A 26,917-nucleotide genomic window follows, 5' to 3' on the forward strand; every position below is an offset into this window, starting at 1 on the left:
CGGGCTCAGAACACTTAGTCTGCAAGCTCAAAAAATCCATTTACGGGACAATGCAAGGCAGTCACGACTGGCAGGAGACGCTCGCGGCGGGATACAACAAGGATGGTTACACTACGTCTCGAGCCGACCCCTGCATTCGATACCGGCGAACTGGAGGAGAGTACACCATCACCAGCACATATGGCGACGACGTGTGCGGAGGCTCGACCACAAAGACGGGGAGAGACAATGCGGTGGCAGATCTGGGGAAGCGATGGGAGGCGAATGAAGTCACTACGGAAGTCCTACTAGGTATGACTATCACCCAAGACCCACGAACAAAAGCAATCACTATATCGCAGCGGACATACTTCCTCCGGATGCTATCCAACTTCGGACTGCACCACGTACGACGCAGGAATACGCCACTCCCTCCCAACGTTAAACTCTCCGAATCGCCATCCCCACTCACCACTGAAGAGGCTGAGTTCATGAAAGACAGGCCCTACCGCTCCGTCGTCGGATGTATCATGTGGGGACAAGTATGTACGCGACCGGACCTCGCGTTTACGGCAAGCTTACTAGCAAGATACCAACTGAACCCCGGACGACAACATTGGGAATGTATCGAGTGGGCCGCCGGCTACATCCTACAGACCCTGCATTACTCAATCACATACCGTGCACCGACAATACCAACTCCACCACCCGGGGCGGGTCTGAAGCCCTACGCGTACGTCGACTCGGACCATGCTGGATGCCGAGATACATACAGGTCCACCTCAGGATACGTCTTCTTCATGGCGGGCGCCCCGGTCTCCTGGTGTTCCAAACGACAGGCAACTGTGGCTCTCTCTACCACAGAGTCGGAGTACATCGGGCTGTCTCGTGCCACACAGCAGGCGGTATGGCTCTCGTCCTTCCTAGCGGAAGTCGACCTGCCGCAGGAGGGAGCCATAGAAATGTTGGGAGATAACTTCGGCTCTGTCTGCCTTACAGAGAACTCGAAGAGACATGCTTTAGTCAAGCACATCGAGATGCGGCACCACTATATCAGGGAGAAGGTCGCCAGCGGGGAGGTGCGGGTCCAGCGAATCCGATCAGGGGAGAACGTCGCAGACTTGTTCACTAAAGCGCTCCATGGTACGGTCCACTCAAAATTGGTGTCAATGCTTGGACTCGATCGTACGGAGTAGGGGGGGTGTTGGAACAACTCCGTACGTACGTACTGAACCTAACCATCCATGACTACACAAGCACCGTACACGTATACGCCGTACAGTACCTACCATATCACGCTCCGCAGAGATACACGAGCTCCCTCAGTTGTTCTGATATCAACTGAGGTGAGCTCGCAAAGTATATTCGGTTGTACCTATACTAACTACATTGTAGCTAAGCTATACGCTAACAGGTACATACACAATCTCAGTTGTTCTGATATCAACTGAGCTAAGCTATACGCTAACACTGGCAACATATCACTTCAGCCGTACAATTTCCCGAGACCTAATTCCTGGTATATCTTATCGACACCCTGTTGAATCGCACGTCAGTTTTGATCGAGTGGTTCAAGGAACCAACTCACAGTCGCAGCAAAAATACCCTTCAACAACGAATCCAAACCGAGGCCACTGAGGAGACTTCCGAGGAGGTTGAGAACACCAGCAAGTAGCATTCCGACGCCGGCTACGATTTGAGTGAGTGGTTCTGCGGTAAGGCTTAGATTATCGAAACATAGGAAACATGACCGTGAAACTTGCGTCCAAGCGCGCATCGAGTAGCGGACCAAGATCCTTCTTTGCCTTTAGGAAGGCATTAAGCTTGTTTCGAGCCCATGCAATAGTCCCTCCTACTTCTTCGATCATCTGTTGAAGATATATATGAGTGCCCCTCGTCGATGAAATAAAATTCACTCACCACCTTCGAAGCCTCTGCGAGTCTCTGCTCCTCCGGGTTCGCCCTATGAGCCTTCTGATCGTTTTGTGCTCGTTGAAAAATCTTATTCTCTAGATCAGCACCTTTGATCATGCCCTGTATTTTGTTCATGATCTGTTTGGCCTTGCTGCAAGAGCGGTTTGACTTGTTGAACGAGCTTGCCCTCGTTCCGGTCTTCCATCCCTATAAGTTCATTACACGAACTAGCACCTTGCCACTTAGTGCTGGGAAAAAATAGCTAACGTCTAAAATACAAATAAATGTCTACTCAAATTCCTTCTTCGCGCATGCGGGAGAGCGAATTTGCACCCTCCACGTACTAGTAGCACTCGTATTGGTACCTCCAAATCGTAGGCGAAAGCTGAATTTTGGACCATAATTCGGAAGCGGATTCAGTATGTAGTCAGAGGTCATGAAGAGATGGATAAAGATGGTACTTGAATGGTTGATATCGCATCGGGCGAAGGAATAAATGTATGCACCATTGTACTGGCTGTAATACTACGAGGGACATTGTAAGAACAATTTCCCTGCCTGGAAGTTTCAGATTTGGTCAAGATGCAAATGAGTGCATGGTGTACAATACACATTCACTACATAACGGAACAGCGATACTTGATCACAACTTGGTATATTTACAAGGGTTCATGCAACAGCTCATGCGCAAGACCCGAGGTCATCAATCTAAAGTCGACGCCGATTTTGAGAAGAGAGGTGCGATCTTCGTCACTCAAACCACTTGCAATGCTACTACCATCGTCCGAGTCATAACAGGTAGACTCAAAATTGTCCAGCTCAAGTTGGACCGACTGTAAAGGCCGCACACCCGAACCAGCTTTCGCCCGGGCCGATATAACAGAAGACAAGACGCTCATATCGACACGGCGACATGTCAAGTCTACAAGCTGCGGGCATGGCGCCAAACTAGTTGACAATGAAGATGCAAAGGAAGGCCTACGATCCCGAAGTTTACTTGATATTCCGGCTTTTGGTTCAGGAGAGAACTGTTGCGGCCCTAGGGCAGTCAATAACGCTGAATCTGCATCAGACAGGTTGATTTTTTCCAGGCTGCTGAAGCGGCGCAAAAACTGAGTAAAAACTGCCTCGCTAGAACGAATGCTGCGTAAACCAAGGTAGTCAACTTGTTGCAAAGGAAAGAAGCAGGTTTCAGCATCGAGTTCAGTCGAAGAGACTTCTAACAGGGTGAGGAGGGTACTGGCATCTGATGAGCCAATAGGATCCACAATTGCCGCGACGTCCTCGAGGTCGAGTTCGTAAAGAGACGGCAGATGGAACAAGGAGAGCAGCATGACTGCATACTCTACATCCACGAATCCAAAAATCAAGCGCGTGAGTTTTGCCATGGATATGACACGTCTTGTGTCGGTGAAGGTTGCATCCAGCCTTGGACCCCATCCCACTATCGATAGCCGTTCCAACTCTGGACACGAGATGAGAATGTTCGTGAACTCCCCCAATGTAGGCAAGACGTCGTACGCGTGAAATTTGAGCTCCAGCTCGAGAAGATTCACCATTACGGACTGTCTCCAATCTACATGTACTCCCACCAATGCCAAGTCCCGTAGCGCTGGTAGACGCCCACCAGTAAACAGTGGAATAGGCTCTTTCAACTCCACAGGCTTGAAACATTCTCCTTTTCTGGCAAAATACGCGTTACATCTAGACAATGCCACGCTCTTCAACACGGGTAGATCGTCGATGTCCCGTGTCAGGTCCAGAAACGCGTGGATTGGCGCCCAGGTATCAGTGAAGAATTCGATGTGTCGCCATCGCTTGGAATGCGGAAGGATGACGGAGATGATTTCTTTCGCCGCGTCGTGAGTAAAGAGGTGGTCTTCTTCCTCCCAATCCCATTCTTCGTCTCGGAAATCGAGAAGTATGTCAAGGGGGTATGATCTCGATCGAGACAGCCAGGTGCGTAGATAGGTAAGCTGATTCAATGAATAAGGGAGGCACAATCTGATAGATGTCCAGAGCGAGCCTGTTGAGATGGACACCTTGCGCCAGCGCGAGCATGTATGTGAGATAGTCAAAGGAAAATATGCTGCTTCAGATGGGTCGTCAAAATCGCAGACCTGAATCGCGTTCACGAAAATGTAGGAAAGTATTTCGTTCGGAAGACGATGAATCCCAAGTCGTGCTGAAGACAAATCAATCGCGTGAACCGACCGAAGATTATGAGGGTTCCGTGAATGCATGGAAAAGCTGTGGTTGTCCTTTAAGAAGGGGGGTTCAAATTGAGGGTTGAGTGTCAGAGTGACGCTACTATTACTGTGCGAGAGGGATCCTATCCTGGAAAGAGAACTGATGTCGAAGCACGTTAATTCCATGCTATTCAGTTTAAGAAGACCTCACATCAGTGTAGGAAAGCAACAAAAGAGAGTAAAAAACTGAGGGCCTCCGCGATAAATAGGGAATGAACATGGTTCTCTCTTATATGCAGCTGTGATCGACATGTTTAACCTCGAGGCGAACCTTTGGCGCGCGCTTTGGCCCGATTAACACATCGCCGCCCTGTCCGCGTTATTCAGAAAAGTACAAGGACTTTACTCAAATAGGAAGGTTCAAACCAGAATTTGCGTCAAATTCTGCCTCATGTCGCCCGATTGCACCAATTAGGGCACGATCGATACATTTCCTGGGGCCTCATGTTAGATCGAATTGTGTGTCTTTGTGGGTCCCACCTACAAGATACTGTACTTTTGCACTCATTTATCAGGATTGTTGTAGGCGACGTAGTCTGATGGAAGACAAGCTCATGCCTTGATTTAATCACAACTCGAGAATATGCTTGGAACAAAGCATATAGGTCTTGTACAATCTTCATACAACCATCGTGATGGGGCCAGCTTGTGATAGGAAAGACAATGTAATGTAGTACCAATGTAGTGTTCATCTCGAGCGTTTGTGAATTGGCACAATTTGGCAGAATAGACAGTTTCAAGCCGCTGGAATCGGCTCAGTAACGGGAACGACAACGTCACGATGAGGACAGAAATTCAATCATCCATAGATCTCATTGATAACAGGATGCAAAATAGAATGAAATGACATGGAGACACACCTTGCCACCTTCAATTTATCATTGATTTGAGGCACTGTAGGTAGGGATAGGAAAGCGATAGCTACATGGGAAGGCAGGTGATTACTTACTGCCGAAAACAGTGCGTGGAATCATGTTCAATAACAAAAAAACTGTAGTAGGCAAAGTTCAGAAAATGTAGACTCACCATAGTATTGTGGTTGAAGAAGCGGAGTTTCTGACACATCCCCGGTTCCACAAACTTCCATGTTCCAATAGAGATCCGGGGAATATCAACGAACAAGGTGATGATTCCACTGCGAGGCATACGGCTGCGCTAGAGACGACAGCCCGCATGGGCATTTGGCATGTCTTGGATTTGGAAAGGAAAAGAAAGATAACTGACACGGTCCCATTGAGGAACCACCTGGGGCACACATTGTGCTTTATGTGTCCCACGAATGATCAAATCCAAGACTGCTGTGATCGGTGTATCAACACCATCACAAAATCAGATATGACCATGCTTATAAGATTACGAGCTTTGGGAAGTTCTCGAGCGCATGTTGACTTGATAACAGCCGCACGATAACCTGTGTGAAACAAACAGGTGCATCGCGGCTGATAGATTGTAAAGACAGAGAGAAGTGTTGCTAATTTGAGGTCGGGGCCAGGAAGCCATTCTGAATATTTGACCATGGGTCACTGGTAAAAATTGAGACTATTCATATAGCTCCGTTTGATCTATAGTATCATATCTTCACAACGAATAACACCACTCGAAGATTGAGCTTTCCTGAGGAGAGCGTTATGGCGCTCTGGTCGAGGTCGTTGACTCGTTCCCGGTTTGAGTTGGCATAACGGTATAATGGATGAAAAGAACAAAAAACTGTAATGTTAGACGCTGAAATAAGCGCCTTGCTATGTCTCTCTCCCTTTCACTGCCAACTTTTGACCATAGTTGGAGCAACTGGACCTTTTGAATTGAAAACTTGAAAACTGCCAAGAGCTCAAGGCTATCAATTATCTGAAGACAAACTGACGTAGGCTCAAGTTCTGGAGTAGATAGGAGCATTACTATTCTCCGTTTCATGGGAATCATTAACACGAAAGCCAGGTGTGTCAGCTTATGGCCGTGGATAGGTAAGCCTGTATGAAATTTCTTGTTAGTAACTCGAAGTATAACCCCGAGTCAGATCTGGCCTCAACCTGAGGGTATAAAATGAGGTCAAAAGTCCTATAGCAAACCCTTTATTCTTAAGAAAACCCCCAAACCTAACTCATGTCTCTAGCCCCACCTCCGTAAGTCTGTTGCGCGATTACTCGTGGCGCTGTCGATCCGTCTTTCCCCAAATCCGAATATGTTGGCATATGAATTTAAATTTTCCCGCTTTTTGATAGAACACCTTCCGGAAGGCTTATGATTATTGCAACCTTATCAGTGAAACCTGGAAAGGTATGTGTTTCTTCATTTCTCATCTCAAACATTCCAGTTCAGTTCTCGCATTCTAAACTCTGTACTCAACATCTGGTGATACTTACTATGGATATTACAGGAAGAGCTGATTCAAGATCTTCTAAAAGATGCACAAAAACGTGCAAACAGCGATGAAGAGCCAGACACTGTAAGTTGAAAGCTTCACTCTTTATGGTCTGTGGGAGGTATTAGCAAGTTGAGCCTGGATTGAACATTACCTGGATTCTGATTCCGATTGCAGTTCACTTACCATTTCACATGTCGCCTTGACAAGAAAGGAGCACATCTACCTGTCTTTGTGTCATGCCTTGACCATTAGCCATAGCTCCCTCCTTTGTCTTCATGCCCTGGTGACTACCAAGACAGCCCCAGTATCAGCCATACACTCTCACACTCCGCACTGATCCACTTCCGTACCTCCCCAAGACAGTACCATCTTCCTTTCGACACGAGCAACCCCCAAAAACCCCCCCCCGACACGCGTAAGAAGCCCCCCTACACCTACCCCATTAAGGTACTAACCTCGATTACATGCCTCATGGCCCCTGATGTCCCCTTGTTCACTTCCTGTACCTATTTAAGTAGCTCTGACATGTCCCCAAGCCCCAGCTTGGTATATTTTGAACACACACCCTTTGTATAGGTCCAGTCCCTGTCCCTTTGTACCTGCTAACCATACGGATTTCTCTTTACTCTCTGTTTCTCCATCTCTGTTTCTCTTTACTCTTGTCTACTGTCTCTCCGATCGTCTATACGATCAAATATACACTTTTACTTTGAGTCTAAGCCATCCGAGTGAGTCTCCAAGCTCCCCAATGCCTAAACGCTTGGGTGAGCTACCCATCCCCAAACCTCCCCGAGCTCCCTAGCTACTTCATAAGCTTCGGGACCTCGATCTAAGTAACGTCGAACTACGTATAGCTTCTCCGTCACCAGCTCCAATCACTCGAGGACATCCATCCTCAAGCCCAGTCCCCAGGGACCTACCCTCCCGGGCATATACCTTCTCGGGAGCTTACACCCTCAAGACCCATTTACATCTACGACCTACTCGATCCTATATTGACGTTCTAGTGAGTACAACTCCTACTACGCAGTATCATACGGTCCCGCACTCTTACCTAATCTCCCTACGCCTTAGGGACCTCCTTGGACCTCCTAGGAACCCCCTCAAGGGTCACCATTTCGTCGTCCCAGCCACTACTAGGTCATTCCCGTCCTTGGTTGTGGTTCCTGTTGTTGAACGCGGCTATGCTGTTCACATGCCACTAATATGATCATGTGTTATGATATGTCATATGTAGTCATATGTAGTCATTTACTATATGCGGATTCCTCTGTACTTCCTTATGTAATACTGTCATACAGTTATGTATATAAAGAGGCCATATCCTGTACTGGAATCCAACTCGCTTCTCTCTTACTTTTATTGCCTCACTGAGACACTAAGCTCTACTACCAGGTATGGTACTGGAGAGTGTTCCCACTATGCACCCCTTGCCTGCTCAACAGGTTATGGGCCCCGGATGAATGCTTTGCTGAGCTCTAAGCTCGCAGCGCTCTCTGGTCTACTGTTGTCATTGACGCATCTATTTGATTGCTGTCTCTGACACAGACCTTTACCTGGAACGTCGCCTCTGGTGCTGAAGTCAATATCGCACTTAACAGTGCTGATTATGACATCGCCTGTCATGAAGTCTCATGATGCGCCCTTTGATGCGCCATCAGCGCGGTGTGTTCCCATCAATCTGTTTTCACATGTTTATTGTACTTCATCACACGATCATCCCATTAGTTCCATTTGTTTCCGTACACTTCCATACAACTCATCCTTATTCATCGATTAGTTCATTATGGTTCATTATCGACTCATTATTACTCGTATATATTGATTCCTCACTCTTGTTCTATATTGCATCGTTATTTACAATTGCTTACTCAGTAGACAAGAGTAGTATATAAAGGACAGTAGACAGGCCCTAGTTCCCCATCTCGACCTCTTGGTCATTGGGCAACTAGGCAAGTACTTGTATCCTTTTAGATACTACCTATCTAACTTGGTCATTGGGCAACTAGATTCCCTTTTGATTGCTGGTGTGATTGGCCTTTGACGCTATCCCACTGTTGTTCGAGATCATTATTTCTTTCATCTGTGCTTTGTGCTTGTTTCTGTGCCTCTTCGCTCTGCCACTGTTGCTCCTAGGCATATCTGGACCTCTCGCCTCCTGCTTCCTGCCTCGTCGCGACATTAGGTCGAGATCTTCTACTCGTACCATCAGCTTGGTGAGCTGATCCTACAAGGCACCCACCACGTCTACCTTCGGAGTCAACGTTGATTGCTCCAACCACTTTCACGCGCTTGATACTGTAACTAACACCACTTGCTACTGGGACGCTGAAGAAGAAGAGTGGGAACCCTGCTCCAGACAACCGTGCCCTAATCGATACGAGAACACATTTGACGCAAGTCCGACCGACCGTTACCAACCCATCCACAGACCAGCACCACCTGCCAGGGTAGGACGAATCAGTACTCCTACTACTTCCACTCCTGCACCTCCGCTAACATCTGCGGAACCATTAGCTCCTGCTGTCACTGAGACCACAGCCGACCCCGATATCGAAATACAATCAATCCCTGAAGAAGACATGTCCTCAGCACAGGACGTTCAAGACGCTATTACAGAGCTTACGAAAAACCAGGCTAAGCTCCAAGACGTGGTCTCTGAGCTAGTAAGTGGCCTCAGCACTACCAAAAGTGTTGGCAAGCCACAGAACTACAATGGAAAGCAAGGAGAAGATGCCCGGCGCTTCCTAGCTGCCTTTGAGCTGTGGGCCAACTCCATCCCTGCTCTCTCCACGGATCGTAAAAAGAAAATCACATCCGCCATTACATACCTTGAGGGGGATGCAGCTATCTGGGCCACTCCTATCTCCGAAACAATTAATAGATCAAGTATAACTGGCTCAGGAGTACCTTTCCCATACGATACATGGGAAGAATTTGTTACAGCTTTCAAAACACGTTTTGAGACCACAGATGCCTTGGCCAATGCCAAGCAGCTCCTTAAATGGCTCTACCAGAATAGGACCATGGTGGGAACCTATGCCTCTACCTTCCAACAGTATGCAGACCGCACTGGCTACTCAGACAAAGACTTGCGAGACCGGTTCTACGATCACCTTGCAGATCGAGTAAAAGATGGTCTTGTATTCACAACCCGTCCCACTGGCTCCCTTCAGGAACTGATTGAAGCAGCCATCGACGTAGACAACCGACAAATTACTCGAGCATGGGAGCAAGGAAAGAAACTGGTCGATGATGGAATCCTGACCAACTTTAGACCCACCACTGTTGCGACCCCATTCACTGCGCCTACTCGAGACCCAAATGCTATGGACATTGATGCCACCACCACTCGATCTCCTGATGCCTTTCGTTGCTTCATGATAGGACGATGCTATGGATGTGGATCTAAGGAACATCGCAAGGCCGATGGCCACCATGAACGGGACATCTGTCGACACTGTGGCCTCAATGGCCATATAGAGGCTGTGTGCCGTCGTAAGTTCTTAGGACTCCCTGGAAGGAAGGCTACTACCATTAGTGCTACCAGCATTCCGGATACAACTCAGTCTGCCGCTCCGGGTACCATCATTGCTGCTACACCAGATCTTGCCGCGCTACTAAAGGAACTTGCAGCCAACCAGCAAGTTCTTGCTGGGCAAATTGCCGAATTACACAAGAATTTTTAAATTGGGAACCCGCCACCGCTGCAGCGTCGTTCCCCAAGTCGTACTCAAGATCTCCATCGTCTGTATATGCCTCTATCACCTCCTGTACTATTAGCGCACTAGAATTCAATGATATATCCCATTTCCGTGTGCCCATAGAGCTTAAAGGACGATTCCGGAGTACAACAAGTGCAGCTATGATTGATTCCGGTGCCACTGGTCTCTTTCTACACCAAAAATTTGTTAACAAGCATCATATCTACGTTCGATCCCTACCCCGCCCCATTGAACTCTACAATATTGATGGAACCGCTAATTTAGCAGGGCGGATCACTCATTCTGCTCGACTTCTGGCCAGGGTGGACCGAAATCAACCCCAGATCTTAGAATTCCTAGTTACAAACATTGGATCTGAAGACGTAATTTTAGGGCTCCCTTGGTTACGTAAGGTCAACCCTGACATCAACTGGCGTGATGGGCAGATCCAGATCCCTGCAAAGCCAAAGGTTCAGCATCATGTAGCTATCGAGGAGATCCCAGAGCCCAAAGAACCCAATGTGGGAGGAAATACAGAACAAATCCTAGAACCTAACAGAGCAGAATCAAATGGCCTCCCTCACACTGTTCCAAGAACTGAACTGGGTCCGGAGACAGCTGAAACTGGCACATCCTTGGAAGATGAGCTAGTCTTTGAGGAATCAGGAAGTCCACTGTATCGCCTGACTGGAAATCGCAAACGACGTCGTGCTTGGCTCTGTGCTGGGTTTATCCAAGAGGTAACAGAAGAGCTATGGTGTGCTGCCGGGTACACCTATTCCCAACAGCTTGCCGAAGCAGCAAATAAAGATAAGCCCCAGAAAACATTTGAAGAGATGGTGCCTGAGCCATATTGGCGTTATGCGAAAGTATTTTCCGAGAAAGAATCCGAACGACTACCTGAACACAAACCCTGGGATCACGCTATTGACCATCGAAACCTGGAATACTGGCGAACTGCACAGGATCTAAGCCGGCGACAAGCAAGATGGGCCCTGTGGCTCTCGCGGTTTGACTTTACTCTTACACATAGGGCTGGTAAAGCAAATGCACAAGCTGACGCTCTCTCCCGAGTCTCTCAACTCGAGGTTATGGATGCTGATGACAACCAACAACAAATAGTTTTACGGCCAGAACACTTCCTCCGAGCTGCTACAGCCGTCTTGTTCCAAAACCCCCTTGAGGAGTGCATTCGGAAGGCAAGTGAGCGAGAATCGGAGGTTCTTGAAGGACTACGTAGATTGAAGACACATGGACCCCACAAACTTGTGAATGGTCTAGCCGAATGGGAAGAGAAGGAAGGAATTGTCTATTACAAAGGCCGGGTGTATGTCCCACCTGATCCTCAACTACGCCGGGATGTCGTAGCACAGTGTCATGACGCACTCACAGCTGGTCACCCAGGAAAGCACCGCACCCTAGAGTTAGTTAGCCGACAGTTTTGGTGGCCTACGGTTCGATCATTTGTTGATAAGTATGTGGAAGGATGTGACAACTGTCAACGAAGACGTGTAAGGCCGCAGCCACAATCATCTCTAGAGCCTCTGCCTGTACCAGGAGGACCATGGCAGGACATCGGCGTGGACCTCATTGGAGAACTACCGATGACACAAGATGGACACAATGCGGCAATCACCTTCACAGACCATTACTCCAAAATGATTCACTGCTTCCCCACTACAACCGAACTGACTGCCGAAGGAGTTGCCGACTTCTATTATAAAGAAATCTTCCGACTTCATGGACTGCCCAGACGATTTATCTCTGATCGAGGACCACAATTTGCTGCCGACATCATGAAGGCCTTGCTAAAACGGTTGGGTATTGAATCTGCCCTGACAACGTCATACCACCCTGAAACAAATGGCCAGACTGAACGAGCTAACCAAGAAATCGAAAGATACATCCGGATGTATGTTAGCCGGCGTCAGGATGACTGGGACCATCTTCTTCCTACTGCCGAATTCGTTATTAACTCTCGAGTACATTTTGCCCACGACAAAGCACCATTTGAAGTGCTCTACGGTTATACCCCAGAATTCTCCATCCCCATAGGATCCTGGAAGGAATACCCTTCGATCACAGATCGGCTAGATGCACTCCGCCATGCTCGGGAAGATGCAGAAGCCGCACTACGTATGAGCAAACAACGGATCGCAGATACAATCGCAGAACACCCTAACCAACCTAGCTTTGAAGTTGGACAGCCCGTATGGCTCTCAGTCAATAACCTAAAAATTCGACGCAAAAGTGAGAAGCTGGGAAGCCGCCGACTAGGACCTTTCGAAGTTATTGAGAAGACAGGGGCACACACTTACCGGCTTGCACTTCCTACATGGATGAAGATCCATGACAACATTAATGTCAAGCGCTTGGCACCATGGAAAGGAAACGAAGTCAACAGAATACTGCCAGCTCCGCCGGAGCCGGAGGTCATTGATGGTGAAGAATTTTACGATGTGGACAGGATCCTGGACAGCAGAATACATGGACGGTGGAAAAAGCTGCAGTACTTAGTCCGGTGGAAAGGCTACGACGAGGGCCATGACACCTGGGAAAATGAGGAAAATGTGGTAGGATCCAGTGACGAAGCCATTAACGAATTTTATGCAGCACATCCAAATGCACCAAGGAAGATTTCGGCAACGATCTTTCACTCACTACCATGGCAGCCAATGGTCAACTTCACCGAGGTAAACAACTAGTCGCTGGGACATCGACTCTAAGGAAGGGGGTAATGTCATGAAGTCTCATGATGCGCCCTTTGATGCGCCATCAGCGCGGTGTGTTCCCATCAATCTGTTTTCACATGTTTATTGTACTTCATCACACGATCATCCCATTAGTTCCATTTGTTTCCGTACACTTCCATACAACTCATCCTTATTCATCGATTAGTTCATTATGGTTCATTATCGACTCATTATTACTCGTATATATTGATTCCTCACTCTTGTTCTATATTGCATCGTTATTTACAATTGCTTACTCAGTAGACAAGAGTAGTATATAAAGGACAGTAGACAGGCCCTAGTTCCCCATCTCGACCTCTTGGTCATTGGGCAACTAGGCAAGTACTTGTATCCTTTTAGATACTACCTATCTAACTTGGTCATTGGGCAACTAGATTCCCTTTTGATTGCTGGTGTGATTGGCCTTTGACGCTATCCCACTGTTGTTCGAGATCATTATTTCTTTCATCTGTGCTTTGTGCTTGTTTCTGTGCCTCTTCGCTCTGCCACTGTCGCTCCTAGGCATATCTGGACCTCCCGCCTCCCGCTTCCTGCCTCGTCGCGACATCGCCCAAGAGTGCTTGACACTGTAGATGATAAGCTTGCTAGACATATGTCGCAGCTTGTCACTACTGGCAATAACATTCATGCCATTTTATTTTCATCTGTTGTCTTGAGCGTTTATGAATTAAGTGCTGACATTTCTGTTGATTTTATCCAGATTACAATGTCCTCTGCACTGTTCACCGCTGTTACCACCACTCTTAAAGGTGATAACTACGACACCTGGGCCTCCGAAATGGAAGCCTTCCTTCAGGCTACAGGGCTTGATTCAGCAATTACTACTGACAAACCCAGTGAACCATCTCCACTTGTTGCGGCAAACGCCGCCAGTGTTGAAGCCTGGAAGAACTATGAGGTTGCTTTCAAAGCCTGGAAGGAGATTGACACCAAGGCTATTGGCAACATCCGCCTCCGCCTTTCTCCGTCAATCCGCATCCTTTCTAAGGATGAGAGTGACACAGCTAAGCAGCTTTGGAAATATCTAGCCAAGACTTACAATGTCAAGAGTCTAGGCGCAGTCTTTAATGACTTTGCTGCCGCCATAGCTGTCAAAATTCCATACAAGCAAAATCCACTGTCCTCTATGATGGAGATTGGCATGCACTTCACGCGTATGGAGGAAGCTGACATTGGTCTTGCTGACCACCTCGAAGCTCTGATTCTTCTATCTAAGCTTCCATCACGTTACTCTGTCGTTGTCCAAACCATGTCTCAGCTTGAGACTGCAGAGCTCAAGAAATTGACCTTTGCTAAAGTCCGTATCGCTGTTATGAACGCTTTCAGCGGAGACACCATTGGCAACTCCCAACCGCAGAACGCGAACAAGTTTTCGAACGTTCATCGCAAGGGAAACGATCCCAAGTTCTCCCAACAGCAGCATGGTAACGGTAGTAACCAGCAGCAGAAGGGACAGAATGGGAACGATGACAACAAGAAGAAGCGTAAGCGTGGCAGTGGAAAGAACAAGAAGGCTAAGAAGAATGCAAACGCTGCCCAAGCTGATGCAGACTCTATGATCTTCAGTCCGATTGGCAGTACTGTTGACTTTGGTCCGGTACGTACTGATCTTACTCCTTCTGTTCAAGATGTGCGCAAGCACTCCATCCATCCTCCTTACAATCCTCCTCCTAATGCTACATCCCTTCGTCTTCATAAGAAGACAAGGATGGCCATTCAACGTGCTCGTGATATTGGCGTCCGTGCGACTGCCGAAGTCATTCGCACCCTTGAACCGACTGGGCATATTTCGGAGTTGGACAGTGATGATGAGCAAGGTTCTTCTGATCCTCCAACGGAGTGCACCCGTGTGTTGCCTTCTGAGGATGATGTTGAGGATGGCAACAAGGCTCCTATGCCGCCTCCTCCATCTCCTCCTATAGACTTTGAGGTCCCAGGAACTGCCTCTTTCGACCCTGATGAGTTGATGAACTTCGACTTGGATCGTGAGATTTTGGCAATCACTGGATTCATGGACACCATGGGGTCAGTATCCTCCTCTGATCTTGATCATACAAAATGTACTAATGCACCTTCATCGGTTGCAGTGACGAAGACATGCAAGTCGGCCTTTGAGCCGGATCTCTTGTCCCGTTTGTATAATTACCGTATCAATGCCAAGTATATATCCAATGAACATTTTTGTGTACATGACGTTTCATACTCTGTGTGCAAGAAGTGTAAGGGTAAACAGAGAAATCAACCTAAATGGTGGATGAACGACTCTGGTTGTTCTGAACACACTACCTTTGACTTGAGTGACTTCATTAAGTATGAAGACCTTGAGGAAAAAGTGCTCATAGCAACTGCAACCACAACTGCCTACATTACTGGCGTTGGGACTGTCTTGATAAATTTCAAGGATGTTAGAGGTCGCATGCATTCGGCATGAATCGCTCCAGTATTCTATATGAAGGAGTTGAGTCATTGCCTTATAGCACAAGGACGCTTCCTACAAGATGGCAAAACTGTTTGCGGCAACGCAGACAAAGTTGACTTCTGGGACAAAGACAGTTTATTCCTGTCATTTGAACCACGAACTCACAGCGATACAATTTACATTCTCAAAGATTATTCGCCACAGCCTATGGCTGTAAACCTAGTGATCCACTCAGTGGACTACACTACCATGCATCGTCGCATGGGTCATCCATCGCGCGAAGCACTCACTCAACTGAGGAAACATGCAGAAGGTGTTCCCACCTTTAGCATTCCCCATGAGGAAGATCTATGTGAAGGTTGTGCCAAGGGAAAGATGACTTTACGTCCATTTCCGCCAACTAATCGTCGGGCATCATGTCCCTTCGAGATTATTCACTCAGACCTCAAAGAATGGCCTACCATTTCGTACCACAAGTACAAGTATACGATCTTCTTCATAGATGACTATACTTCGCATGGGTTCTACTGCCACTTAAAAAAGAAGAGCGGAGCTCTTCCGGTGATAAAGCAATTCATTGCCACAGTCAAAAATCTATACAAGACTAATGTCAAGGAATGGATGTCTGATGGTGGCGGAGAATTTCGATCCAATGCACTTGATGAGTTCTTTAAGAACGAAGGTATCAAAGCACAATGGTCATCTCCTCATATCCACCAGCAGAATGGAAGAGCCGAAAGGTTTATCCGGACTATTATTGAGAAAAGTGAACCACAGCGCTTTCAAGCCTGTATTCCTGATTCCTGGTGGGAATTCTCTGTTGCACATGCTGTGCATGTGTATAACCGCACTCCTATGCATCGTCACAAATGGAAGACACCATATGAGATTTTGTACAACAAAGTTCCGCGCATAGATCACTTGCGTGTCTTTGGCTGTGGCGCGTATGTCTATCTTCATGAAGAAATACGGACAAACAAACAATCACCTAGGTCAGAACTAATGACATATCTCGGAGTTTCTGACGGTGGACACGGAAATATCTACATGCGGTCGAACAATGCCATGTTCACTGCTACGCACGCTGTGTTTGACGAGAAATTATTTCCTCGTTGTAAATCCTCAGAGCGTCATCGCTCTACGCGACTACCAGATCGCAACCCAGATCCTAAAGATCCTATTCCTCCACCTGGTAATGATGATGTTCCCATCTTTTATCAACCTACCACTCCCCAAATGAGACAGGATCCGGAGCAAGACGTTGCACCGCCTGTGCCAGCTGAACAGCCAGCACAAGATCCTAGTCCGCCGCCACAACCCCGGTAACGAGCTTGCCTCGTTTTTGTGTGAAAGAGAAAGGAAGGAATCTAATGGGCACTCCAACCAACCAATCTAATACACAATATGCGAGTTCACTGCTATCAAATTTATTTAATAGCAAGGGGTAGCGTTGGCAAAGGTTCCGCAAAGCTTTGAGAGCTAAGTAAGAAGCTTTGATCAATCAATTTGAATCGTTCTAAGGATTTGATATATTCCTTTGATCAAGGTAGATTCAACACGATTTGTGCTGTGGTTTGTATTGATTTGGGTATATCAAGAATTGGGGGTTTGAATCAAAGTAAATTAAAACCGAAACACACAGACCCCTACGGAGGGCTAGAACTATGTGCTGGCACAACCACACAGCGTGATTTGCCCTTAAGACCAACGACTGATCCTAAGTTCGAAGAATACCCAACAACTGGATAGACTTCTCGCAGTCACAAGGAGCAGAACACGACGTTCCTATACTCACAAGTGCCGGGCCCGAATGGCTGCTAGCGAAGAGGTTTCAGTCTGGCGGGAGTGTGTCTTTCCTTTTTACGGATTAGCACTGCAACGTCGTCCCAAAATCACTTGTATTCCAGATACATCGGATCGCTATTTATACATACAGAATATAGAGTCGCATAGTACAATTAATTTAATACAATAAACGTTCGGAACCGCAAGGAAACTTCTACACTCAGTCAGATACCATTTAATTTGAATCTACATGTCCTTATTTGGTCCATATTGGTTCCAAGATTCTAGTATACCTCCAAACATAGGTAGGTACTTCAATATTCATTTAATTTAATTGTTTTTTGGAAGATGACTTGAATGGTGTTCAACTGTCATTGCTGTTCAACACTTACTTCAATTGTTTGTCACCTCGTCCGGAGGCAAATCAGCTCTCCTCGATCCTAATCCTATCAATCTGATTCATCTGGATTAAACTAATTGCTTCTCTCTTTCAATAGACACCCATTGTGCCTATACTCTATCAAGGGAGTTACGCATAGTATTCATTTAATTGTATTCTTCAATATTTTCTACGTCAGGACTCTTTGACATTCATTTGATATGCCTTCGGAGCCTCGCAGTACTTCGATCGTTCTTCTAGTCATTTTCCTCAACCATGCAACTTGATTGGTCAATTAGACTAAATCGCAGTCTTTTGGATTAATGCATGATCTCGTTCTAGAAGGAGTATTTGATAATTCCTGAGTTCTAGAAAGTCATTTCGAGTCAATCCTCGGTTTATGGTCACTTGAGTAAGTTCTTCCAAACTCCTGCCAGTGTAAGGTCCAATAAGAATACCCTTGGTATGTCATACGTGAATGGTCATCCTTCGGATGTAGTCCGAGTCTGGTATAATCCTGCTTGACAAACAGGTAGACTGCTATCCGAAGGTAGTATCGGGGATGGGTAAACTAACCAACTTGTGGTAGTATGGGTATATGGTCCCTTCAACTTATTAGACTGATTCAGTATTGACTTTGACTGTCAATCTGGGTCTCAATTACAGTCCTCTCGATACAAATCTATACGTGAAAATGTCACAATTCACAATATAGACGTCTAGCCAAAATTTAGGCGTGTCACCGGAATGAACAACCTCCTGCTGAAGAACAGTTGAGACGTTCAGGTCGTGTGGGGAGACCACCTACTCGTCTTACCGGTGACCCTAGAAGCAGCAGTAAGCTTCCTACAGAACAACAGGTAGAGAGACCAATGAGGGATATTCAGAGACGCGCTAAAGCTCCACAGCCAGGTAGCTCCTCGGCTGAGCAAGAATGCCCTGAGCCAGAACAGGTTCCCGGACCTAGTACTGAGCATCCTACTCCTGAAAATGGAGAACAACCCTCTGTCACTCCCGGTGACGAAGCTAATACCCTGATCAGACTATGTTGGGAAGGGGGAGCTGAATTAATATATTTTCTCATGGCTAAGGCCGTTCCCTTTGAGGGGGAGCTGAAAAGCTCTGAGAACGTCCGTGAATGGACTTACAAGGACATTACTCGCCTACCTAAGGCTGAGCGTGAGGAATGGCTTAAGGCCTGCCAAGAAGAGCTTGAAGCGCTCAAACGGCGTAGTACTTTTGAACTCATGGATCGTCCAGCAGACCAAAAGGTCATTAAGAACCGCTGGGTCTTCGACATCAAATCTGATGGTCGTAAGAAGGCACGCCTTGTTGTCAAAGGGTTCTCACAAATTGAAGGTCTTGATTATGACCAAGTCTTCTCTCCTGTAGTACGGTTTGAGACTGTTAGACTGTTGCTCGCCTTGACTGCGCTGAACAACTGGTATCTCACTGGACTCGATGTTCGAAATGCCTATCTATATGGCGTCTTACATGAGACTATCTACATGGAACAGCCTGAAGGTTTTTGAATCAAAGGCAAAGAGGATAAAGTCCTCTTACTGCGCAAAGCTCTGTATGGACTGAAACAAGCAGGTCTTGTCTGGTGGCGAACACTGGACTCATACATGAAAACACTCGGCTTCAAACGCCTGAGCTCTGATGCAGGTATCTTTGTCCGACGAGGAAAAGATGGCTCTCTAGTCATCGCCATCATCTATGTTGATGACGCACTCTTTGCTGGACCTGACAAGAAACTCGTAGATTCCCTCAAAGGGAAATTCATGTCACATTGGGAATGCAGAGATCTTGGTGAAGCCAAAGAATTCCTTCGCATGCAGATTAATCGTCGTGGCAAAAAGATCTATATTGATCAATGCGCCTACCTTGACAAAGTCCTTAAGCGTTGCGGTATGGAAAATGCTAAAATGGCTGATACACCACTTCCTGCAGGGTTCCAACCCGAACCCACCAAAGGCCAATCAAATTCCGCTCTTCGTAGCAAGTTCCAAATGGTTATTGGTTCCCTTCTCTACCTTATGTTGGGCACACGTCCCGACATCTCCTTTGCTGTTACCAAGCTTGCACAACATGCAGCTAACCCATCTCAAGAGCACCTTAACAAGGCACTCTATATTTGCCGCTACCTCCTAGGTACTAGATCATATGCACTTTGCTATGACGGTGAATCAGATATTGGTCTCAGCGCTTGGACTGATTCGGATTGGGCTTCCGATCCTTATACATGCCGGTCACAGACTGGATTTTTCATGAAGCTTGCCAATGGCATCTTCTCTTGGACCAGCCATGCGCAGAAGACAATCGCTCACTCGTCTACAGAGGCTGAGTATATGGCATTGTCTGATTGCAGCCATCAAGTGGTTTGGATCCGTAATCTACTTGAAGAACTAGGCTATAAGCTTGACGCTATTCCTATTGCTGGAGACAATCAAGGATCCATTTTCATGGCATCAAATCCTGTCACTAGCAAGCACTCGAAACACATTGACATCCAGTATCATTATATCCGTGAAGTTGTCAAACGTGGCCTTGTGCAGGTATTCTTCGTAGATGGCAGTAACAACCCTGCAGATCTTTTCACAAAGAATCTTGGACACATCAAATTTGAGCTATTCCGCTCAATGCTTGGACTTGAGTTCTACTCGTCCACCAATCCTTAGGCTGTCCGCCCTGCCTGACGCCTACCGCTATTGCTTCGAGCAAAGTACTTTACTGTGCTGCTCAGCAAGGGGGTGTGTTGAACGCGGCTATGCTGTTCACATGCCACTAATATGATCATGTGTTATGATATGTCATATGTAGTCATATGTAGTCATTTACTATATGCGGATTCCTCTGTACTTCCTTATGTAATACTGTCATACAGTTATGTATATAAAGAGGCCATATCCTGTACTGGAATCCAACTCGCTTCTCTCTTACTTTTATTGCCTCACTGAGACACTAAGCTCTACTACCAGGTATGGTACTGGAGAGTGTTCCCACTACGCACTCCTTGCCTGCTCAACACCTGTAGCTCCCTTCGAGCTCCAGCCTGCTCCTAGCACGCTACAACATAAACTCTCCTATACCAATCCCTACCATAAGACCCATTCCGACCCAGGTCTTACACTTTGTAGTCATTGTAAGTCCTTAATTGCCTCTAGTCATCATAGAATGCTCAGTAATCTTGTGTCTTTATTCAATATCTAGGAAGAATACGGTGGTAAGTGAATGAATATAAAGCAGTTGCCTCATTATCATAATGCCGCCTACTGACGGATGCTATCTGATCATTGTAGTCAATGGACTTGAAGTGCATATGGCCGGTCCACCGCTTCAGGCACTCATGGAAGCTTTTAAAGATTCCGATGTTTTGGATGGAGAACTGGTAATTGACTATCTTGATGGTTAGTATCACACACTTCCACATCCCTTTCCTGCTCCTTCATAATACTGATTGGCTTTTATGATATAGAAATCTAGTTAGAGGGTCCGAGAATACTTACTCAGTGAGACTAATAAGGATGCTACTACTTATAATGAATACATGATCTCCGAGATATTTTCTGGTCCCAGTGTGCAACTTCACCAAAGATATTCACTTTGTGGTGATATCTCTGATGAAAAAGGATGAAAACTGCATATGTCCTTGACTGAGTTCAATTCTACTTCATTGGATCATTCAAAGAGATATGCCCTGTACAGGATATACATATTAAATACACAAAGAGTGTACACAACCTGCCCAGATGATATAAATATTGTTTTGGCTACACCTTGAGCTTGAGAGACTAGTCTGATTGCAGATATTCCGCTGATTCAGAATGGATTATCAATTGCAACCACGAGGTGATACTTTCCATAGTGGCTATAGAATACCAAGTAGAGTCACAATACTATATAATGCAATGAAAGAACACTCACGCCGCTGCAAAGGATCCTGTGCCCAACAGCTTTCGATTGTGTGCCATATCTCATCCGTCAAACTAGCACAAGCCTCCACTTTTGGGCGGGAAGGCCGCATCCCTTGCATTATGTCCAAGACAACTCGGCCATAGAAGTGACGCGTATAAAATGGGACTTTGCCGGTATATACCTAAGTATACATGTCAGGAGTAATTTCGACACCTGTGAAATACACGGCACAGCAATGTACATACCTCTAACATCATCATACCAAAGCTGTATACGTCACTCATGGGTGTGGTCAGACAGTCAAAATTAGAGCTAGATATTGAGCGAGGATCCATAACTTCAGGAGCCATCCAACGTGTACCATCATTGCTCGGGGTCGTCCAGTCGGGCGGAGTTGGCAAGAGGCTCAAGCCAATCTCAGATAATACAGGGACACCATCATCTGTGATAAAGACATTACACTGTAGGCAATATGAGCATGCTGTACTATGTAGGAAAGAGTGGTACTCTTAACTCACACCCCTAACATCACCATGGGATATTGGAGGATTTAAGTGGTGAAGAAATCGCAGTCCAGTTGCTACGCCCAACACCTAGGAATCCGGAGGTAGCAAACACTTGAGCGTTAGTGGACAATGTGGTCGAGGCATGACCGAAAAGACTTACTAAAGCTTTTAGATCTATACACGGATTATTGGATACATAGGAGTTGATATCACCATTGGGATAGTATGGTGTAACCACAGAAGGTAGGTTGTTGAGGGTAAATAACAACCCATGCACGGCACCTATGTTCGGATGTGATAGGACTTGCCATGCAAAAACTTCTTGCTCGAGTTTCTGTATGCAAAAATACGGAATCAGCTTGGACACCAAAGAATCTTTCACAAGAGCACATAACTGACTCGGAAAAATCCTGTCCGTTCTTGAGAAGGCAATACAAGCCCTTCTCCTCGCCACACTTTCACACAAATGGAGCGGCCCTTATGAAGTCCTCGATATGTAGAAGACCAAGCATTACATTTGTCTGGTAAACTCTCCAGACAAACATTTGCATACTCGGCAAGCAGGGCTCTATCTCTATGCAGTAAACATTCGATCTGAGCGCAAAAGAAAATCATAAGTGGCAACTGAAAGAGCATGAATCAGATGACTTACAGGCTTATCCATGGATATTCCAATATTCAGCGCAAAATTTTGTGTCAGCGCAAGCAAATAGAGCTTCAATAGCAGATACAGAAAATGTTCCTTGAGTGGTCTTGAAAGTCCTTCACCAACCTTTATACGTATTTCAAGGCATTGCATGAAGAAAGACCAGCGCCAGTGATAAAATTGTACACATTGACACTGGTCAAGAGACGTAGACGCTAGAATATTTGACGCCTTGAAGCTGTCGAGTGGCATGTTGACTCATTATAAATTGAGACGTGCATGGGCGCAGTCAGGGCCATATGATAACGCACCTAGTTTCGAAGATTCTGTCCATTATTTCTCCTAGAGGTTCATGGTGAGCTTACAATGCACAAGAATATCATAAGCAGGTCGGAATGGTGATAGGTCACCAAAAGAGAAACAGTTCAATAAGCGCCGGCTTCACACCTTGTTTACAAGGTGCCTTGGCAATTCTGTGAGCCTTACTTGCATTCTTCCGGTGCTCGCACTTATCACCTTCAATATTTCCAAGCCGTGCGAGCGGATGTTCTAGAATTCCCGTATATGACCACAAAGACCCATTATCTGGGTGTGGGCAATCCCCTACCAAGTTTTCCGTTCTCACGTTAAACCTGCTTTGACACAGCACAGCCACCTCTTCGCCAAAGGTAGCATTCCTTTTCTCCATGACTGACCACTTGGTCAGACAGTGTACTTTAGCGATAGGGAATGTGTAAAATTCTAATTCAACTCGTTCTGTCGAAAAAAAACACAATACTTATCATTCATTGAAGTGTCATGAAAGCTTTTATGCTCTTAGAAGCTGATAGAAGAGATAGTAACCATACAAGTGCAAAAAAACAATTGACCATCCGAGTCGTTTTGCTAGAAAAAGGTATTTCCAGCCATTTTCGGAGCTCAGCTGTGACAGAATCTAGGTTTATTCGATTAAGGCCGCGGATTTCAAAAATGAATATAAAAGTAACTAAGCGCCCATTAAGCACAGACCTGACGCGTCGTAGTCGCGTCGTTGACCTCACCACACTCTTCGAAGATGTACTTTTCACTTGCGTATTGATGCAGAAGCTAGAGCGCGAGTTAGACCAGGCTTCTGAGCTAGGCTCAGCGCGTAAACGAAAGGTTTCGAAGGCGGATCGAAGGGCTCGAGTAGCTGCTGCCAATGCTGCTCGACGAAAATCCACCGGGAACCCTCCTCCTTCCACCATAGCCGATAATGACAAAGAAGATGACAACAAGGAGAATGATGTTGAGGTCCTAAAAGCTGAAAAGGCTGAGGTAGAGAGAAATGCAGAAAATCTTCGAAAAAAGGCTGGGTACTGGAAAAGGAAAGCAACAGTATTGAGGGAGGAGAGAAATAGCATGAAGGAGGAGGAGAAGGAGAAGGAGAGAGAGGTTGAGAGGAATAAAAAGGCAGAGAAGAAGAGAAATGAGGAGAAAAACAAGGAAACAGAGAAAGAAGTGGATACGTTGAAGAATGACTTGGAAAGGGAGAAGAAGCGACGCAAACTTGAGGCAGAGGCACACAATGTGATACAGGCCACACTAATGGACAAACTATGCGAGCACCAGAAGAAAATACATGCACTAAAAGCAAAAATTGGCCGCATACCACACCGCCTGGGTACAGCAATAAATCGTGTCGCGCAAACATATAATGTGAATGCGGACAAGAAACGAAAATACTTCATGAAGCAGGACGGCATTGTCACCGATGAGACTCGTGATATCTTCCTCGACCTCGTAGCCATTGAGGAAGTCCCAGCAAACAAAGTGACGCGAGTTTTCAAACGGATCGCTGCTGTGTTCGGAATTGATATTGAAGGGGAGGTTTCGAGGCGAACAGTGAGTCGGATTACGAAGGAGGGAGGTGTTGCCTCAAAATTGCAGATTGGACAAGCAGTACTTGACTCGAGTAGCAAAGGTATATATATTCATACGTGTTATATACGTCTATAGACACTAAACTGCATTCAAAAGGGGTCACTATATCCAGCGATGGGACCACTCACAAGAATGAAACCTACGAAACCAAACACGCAACAGTTATCCAAGCTGACCGGAAACTCCAATTCTTCCTTGGGCTGAAGATGGCCATAAACCACACTAGCGAAACCCAGTTAGGATGTTGGATCGAGACTTTGGAAGATATATTCCACTTACTCTTTGAGAGTGGAATGTGTTCGGAGGACGATGCCCGTATCTTCTGGAACCTTGTCACTGGCTTCCACTCTGACCATGCTGCAGACCAGAAGAAACTTTTCGAGCTGCTCAGGAGGTGGAAAGAAAAATGTGACCGTGAAGTACGTGGAGAACGAGCAATGAAACGGCTCACTGACCTGGAATATGCATGCCTAATTTTCCAAGGCTCGCAAACACTTGTACAACAGGTTGGCGGACCAGCTACCTGGGAAGCACTCACTACTACAGAACGTTCGCGTCGTCTTGAAGCTATGCGGAACCAGATTATACACGACATGGGAGAAGCCGAATATGCAAAACTTTCGGAAGCAGAGAAGGCTGAGGTTGACTTCTTTCTATGGGCTGGGTGCTGCATGCACAAGGAAATGAATGCCTTCAAGGGTGGGTGCATTGGTTTAGACGAGTTTTGGAAGCAGCATCCAGAGCTCGATCCACCAAAGCTCCTACCAAATCGTGATAATGCTGCCGCTATCAGTAAAGCTACAGGAACCGAGGCGGCTGATTGAGCCCTTGAACGTTCGGAACGAGGAGCTATCAAAGTAGCCAGTCTGGCGGGGGCGATTTTTCGACACAAGGATAGAAAACGGGGACAACAGGACACGTTGCGATTCTTCTTTGACCATAAGCTCGGTTTCAATATATCCTTCCCAGACACATCGAACACGCGTTTCCAGTCCCACGCAGAAGCTTGTGCTGTAATCATTACTTACTTGGACCTATTCATTGAGTTCCTCACATACGTGAAGCAGAACAAGGGATCTGGAAAGCTAAACCACATGGAACAGAATGTATTCGATGGTCTCCAAGATATCCCGACGCGTTATGAATTCATTGCCATCACTCTCTACTGGCTTGCCATCAGTGTCCCCTACATGCGCGAGATAAGAGGTCCATATGCTACCGAAGATAATGTACTCAAGCTCGGGCCTCTCCATCAACGCGTAATTGACCACATCGACACGTTGATAAAACATCCGGAATATCTGATTGGACCAAACGCGTCAGCTGAGATGGGTTCCCTTGATGGACGCGCTTGGGAACGACCTGAAGCGTTTTACGCGTCTCAAAAATATGCACCCAATCTTCCTCATTCGAAGGATGTTCTTATACACTTCCTTAAGAGTGCCCGAATACTTTGGGTTCGTTTCAGTGCTGAACTTCTTCCCGGTGGTGCTCTTGCCAATGCTACACCTGAGCAGATAGAGAGTGCTTGGATGGAGAAGACTAATGATCTGAATGAAGCTGATTTTGGGATGTATCGACAGGCTGCGCGTGCTACACCAACCATTTCTCTTGCTCAGTACAACGCACGAAAGATGTTCAAACTCAATCAGACTGCTGAATTCCTTCACAGTCTTAGTCCCGAAATGCGGCAATGGCTTCGAAAAATCACACGCACTCAGGATGCTTCAGGGTCTAGCTGCCAGCAGCGAATTCAGCTCGCGGAATATCGCCAGCGGGTTGCGGAGGACAAGACACAAAAGCAGCAGGAACGGATGGAGAGACACAGGAAAGCTGCACGCGAAATTGACGCGATTTCACCAATCCAGACGGTAACCGAGCTTGATTTTCGCACTTCATTGGCAGTTGGATCGAGTGGATATCTCACTGTACCGGAAATCACGAAGCAACTGAAATGGCATAAGATTCATGGTGTCAAAGAAGCTATTACTACGGTTGAGAGTAAGTGGGGCAATCGGACTGAGAAACTGAAACTTCTTCACTCTTGCATAGAGAAATTTGTGGATGCTCGAGCCTCTATTGTGCTTTCCGAAGGACCAAGGGAAGAGGAGGAAGATCCCGAGGTCACTGTGCAGGATTTGAATGACTTTGACTCAGATGGATATGATTCAGAGGAAGATTATTATAAGTAGCAGTATTATAGATTATGACACCCCTTAAGAATAATGTTTGGTGCTTTAAAGTAGTCATTTAGGTCAATTATCACTACCAAACGAATTCAAAAAGTTTCGGAGACGATTTAGGACGCGATTGGAGTAGACGCCCGCTGAGTCAGCGCACGAAAACTTTAGTGAGAGTGCCCATACCCACATTATCCTTCGTTGGCTTCCTACTGGTCGAA

At 46.4% G+C, this 26,917-nt stretch overlaps 6 protein-coding genes across 6 annotated transcripts; 3 read left to right on the forward strand and 3 right to left on the reverse strand.

Moving 5' to 3' along the window:
* Window positions 1-1,480: 1,480 nt before the first annotated feature.
* Window positions 1,481-2,074, reverse strand: C8R40DRAFT_53572 (uncharacterized protein). Its single transcript, XM_046235373.1, has 4 exons — window positions 1,900-2,074; window positions 1,743-1,847; window positions 1,568-1,668; window positions 1,481-1,516 (listed from the first exon to the last, which is right to left on the reverse strand). Exons 1-3 carry the CDS (start codon window positions 2,026-2,028, stop codon window positions 1,588-1,590), a joined length of 315 nt encoding a protein of 104 aa, XP_046092691.1. The 5' UTR covers window positions 2,029-2,074; the 3' UTR covers window positions 1,481-1,516; window positions 1,568-1,587.
* Window positions 2,075-2,102: 28 nt separating this feature from the next.
* Window positions 2,103-4,489, reverse strand: C8R40DRAFT_1078943 (uncharacterized protein). The gene has a single exon (XM_046227024.1). It carries the CDS (start codon window positions 4,266-4,268, stop codon window positions 2,553-2,555), a length of 1,716 nt encoding a protein of 571 aa, XP_046092692.1. The 5' UTR covers window positions 4,269-4,489; the 3' UTR covers window positions 2,103-2,552.
* A 16,926-nt stretch (window positions 4,490-21,415) lies between these two features.
* On the reverse strand, window positions 21,416-21,923 carry C8R40DRAFT_1032095 (kinase-like domain-containing protein; the record flags this gene model as incomplete). The annotated part of the gene is made up of 2 exons (XM_046223228.1): window positions 21,416-21,643; window positions 21,708-21,923. Coding segments are annotated over 2 exons (444 nt in total), but the record flags the coding sequence as incomplete, so codon positions are not given.
* A 2,799-nt stretch (window positions 21,924-24,722) lies between these two features.
* On the forward strand, window positions 24,723-25,340 carry C8R40DRAFT_1032305 (uncharacterized protein; the record flags this gene model as incomplete). The annotated part of the gene is made up of 1 exon (XM_046223250.1): window positions 24,723-25,340. One exon carries the CDS (start codon window positions 24,723-24,725, stop codon window positions 25,338-25,340), a length of 618 nt encoding a protein of 205 aa, XP_046092694.1.
* A 24-nt stretch (window positions 25,341-25,364) lies between these two features.
* C8R40DRAFT_1026447 (uncharacterized protein) lies at window positions 25,365-25,874 on the forward strand (the record flags this gene model as incomplete). The annotated part of the gene is made up of 1 exon (XM_046223086.1): window positions 25,365-25,874. A coding segment is annotated over one exon (510 nt), but the record flags the coding sequence as incomplete, so codon positions are not given.
* Window positions 25,869-26,372, forward strand: C8R40DRAFT_1028062 (uncharacterized protein; the record flags this gene model as incomplete). Its single annotated transcript, XM_046223108.1, has 1 exon — window positions 25,869-26,372. A coding segment is annotated over one exon (504 nt), but the record flags the coding sequence as incomplete, so codon positions are not given.
* Window positions 26,373-26,917: the final 545 nt, after the last annotated feature.

Source organism: Lentinula edodes (assembly GCF_021015755.1).
Source record: "Lentinula edodes strain Le(Bin) 0899 ss11 chromosome Unknown C8R40scaffold_1, whole genome shotgun sequence".
Classification (NCBI taxonomy): Eukaryota; Fungi; Basidiomycota; class Agaricomycetes; order Agaricales; family Omphalotaceae; genus Lentinula; species Lentinula edodes.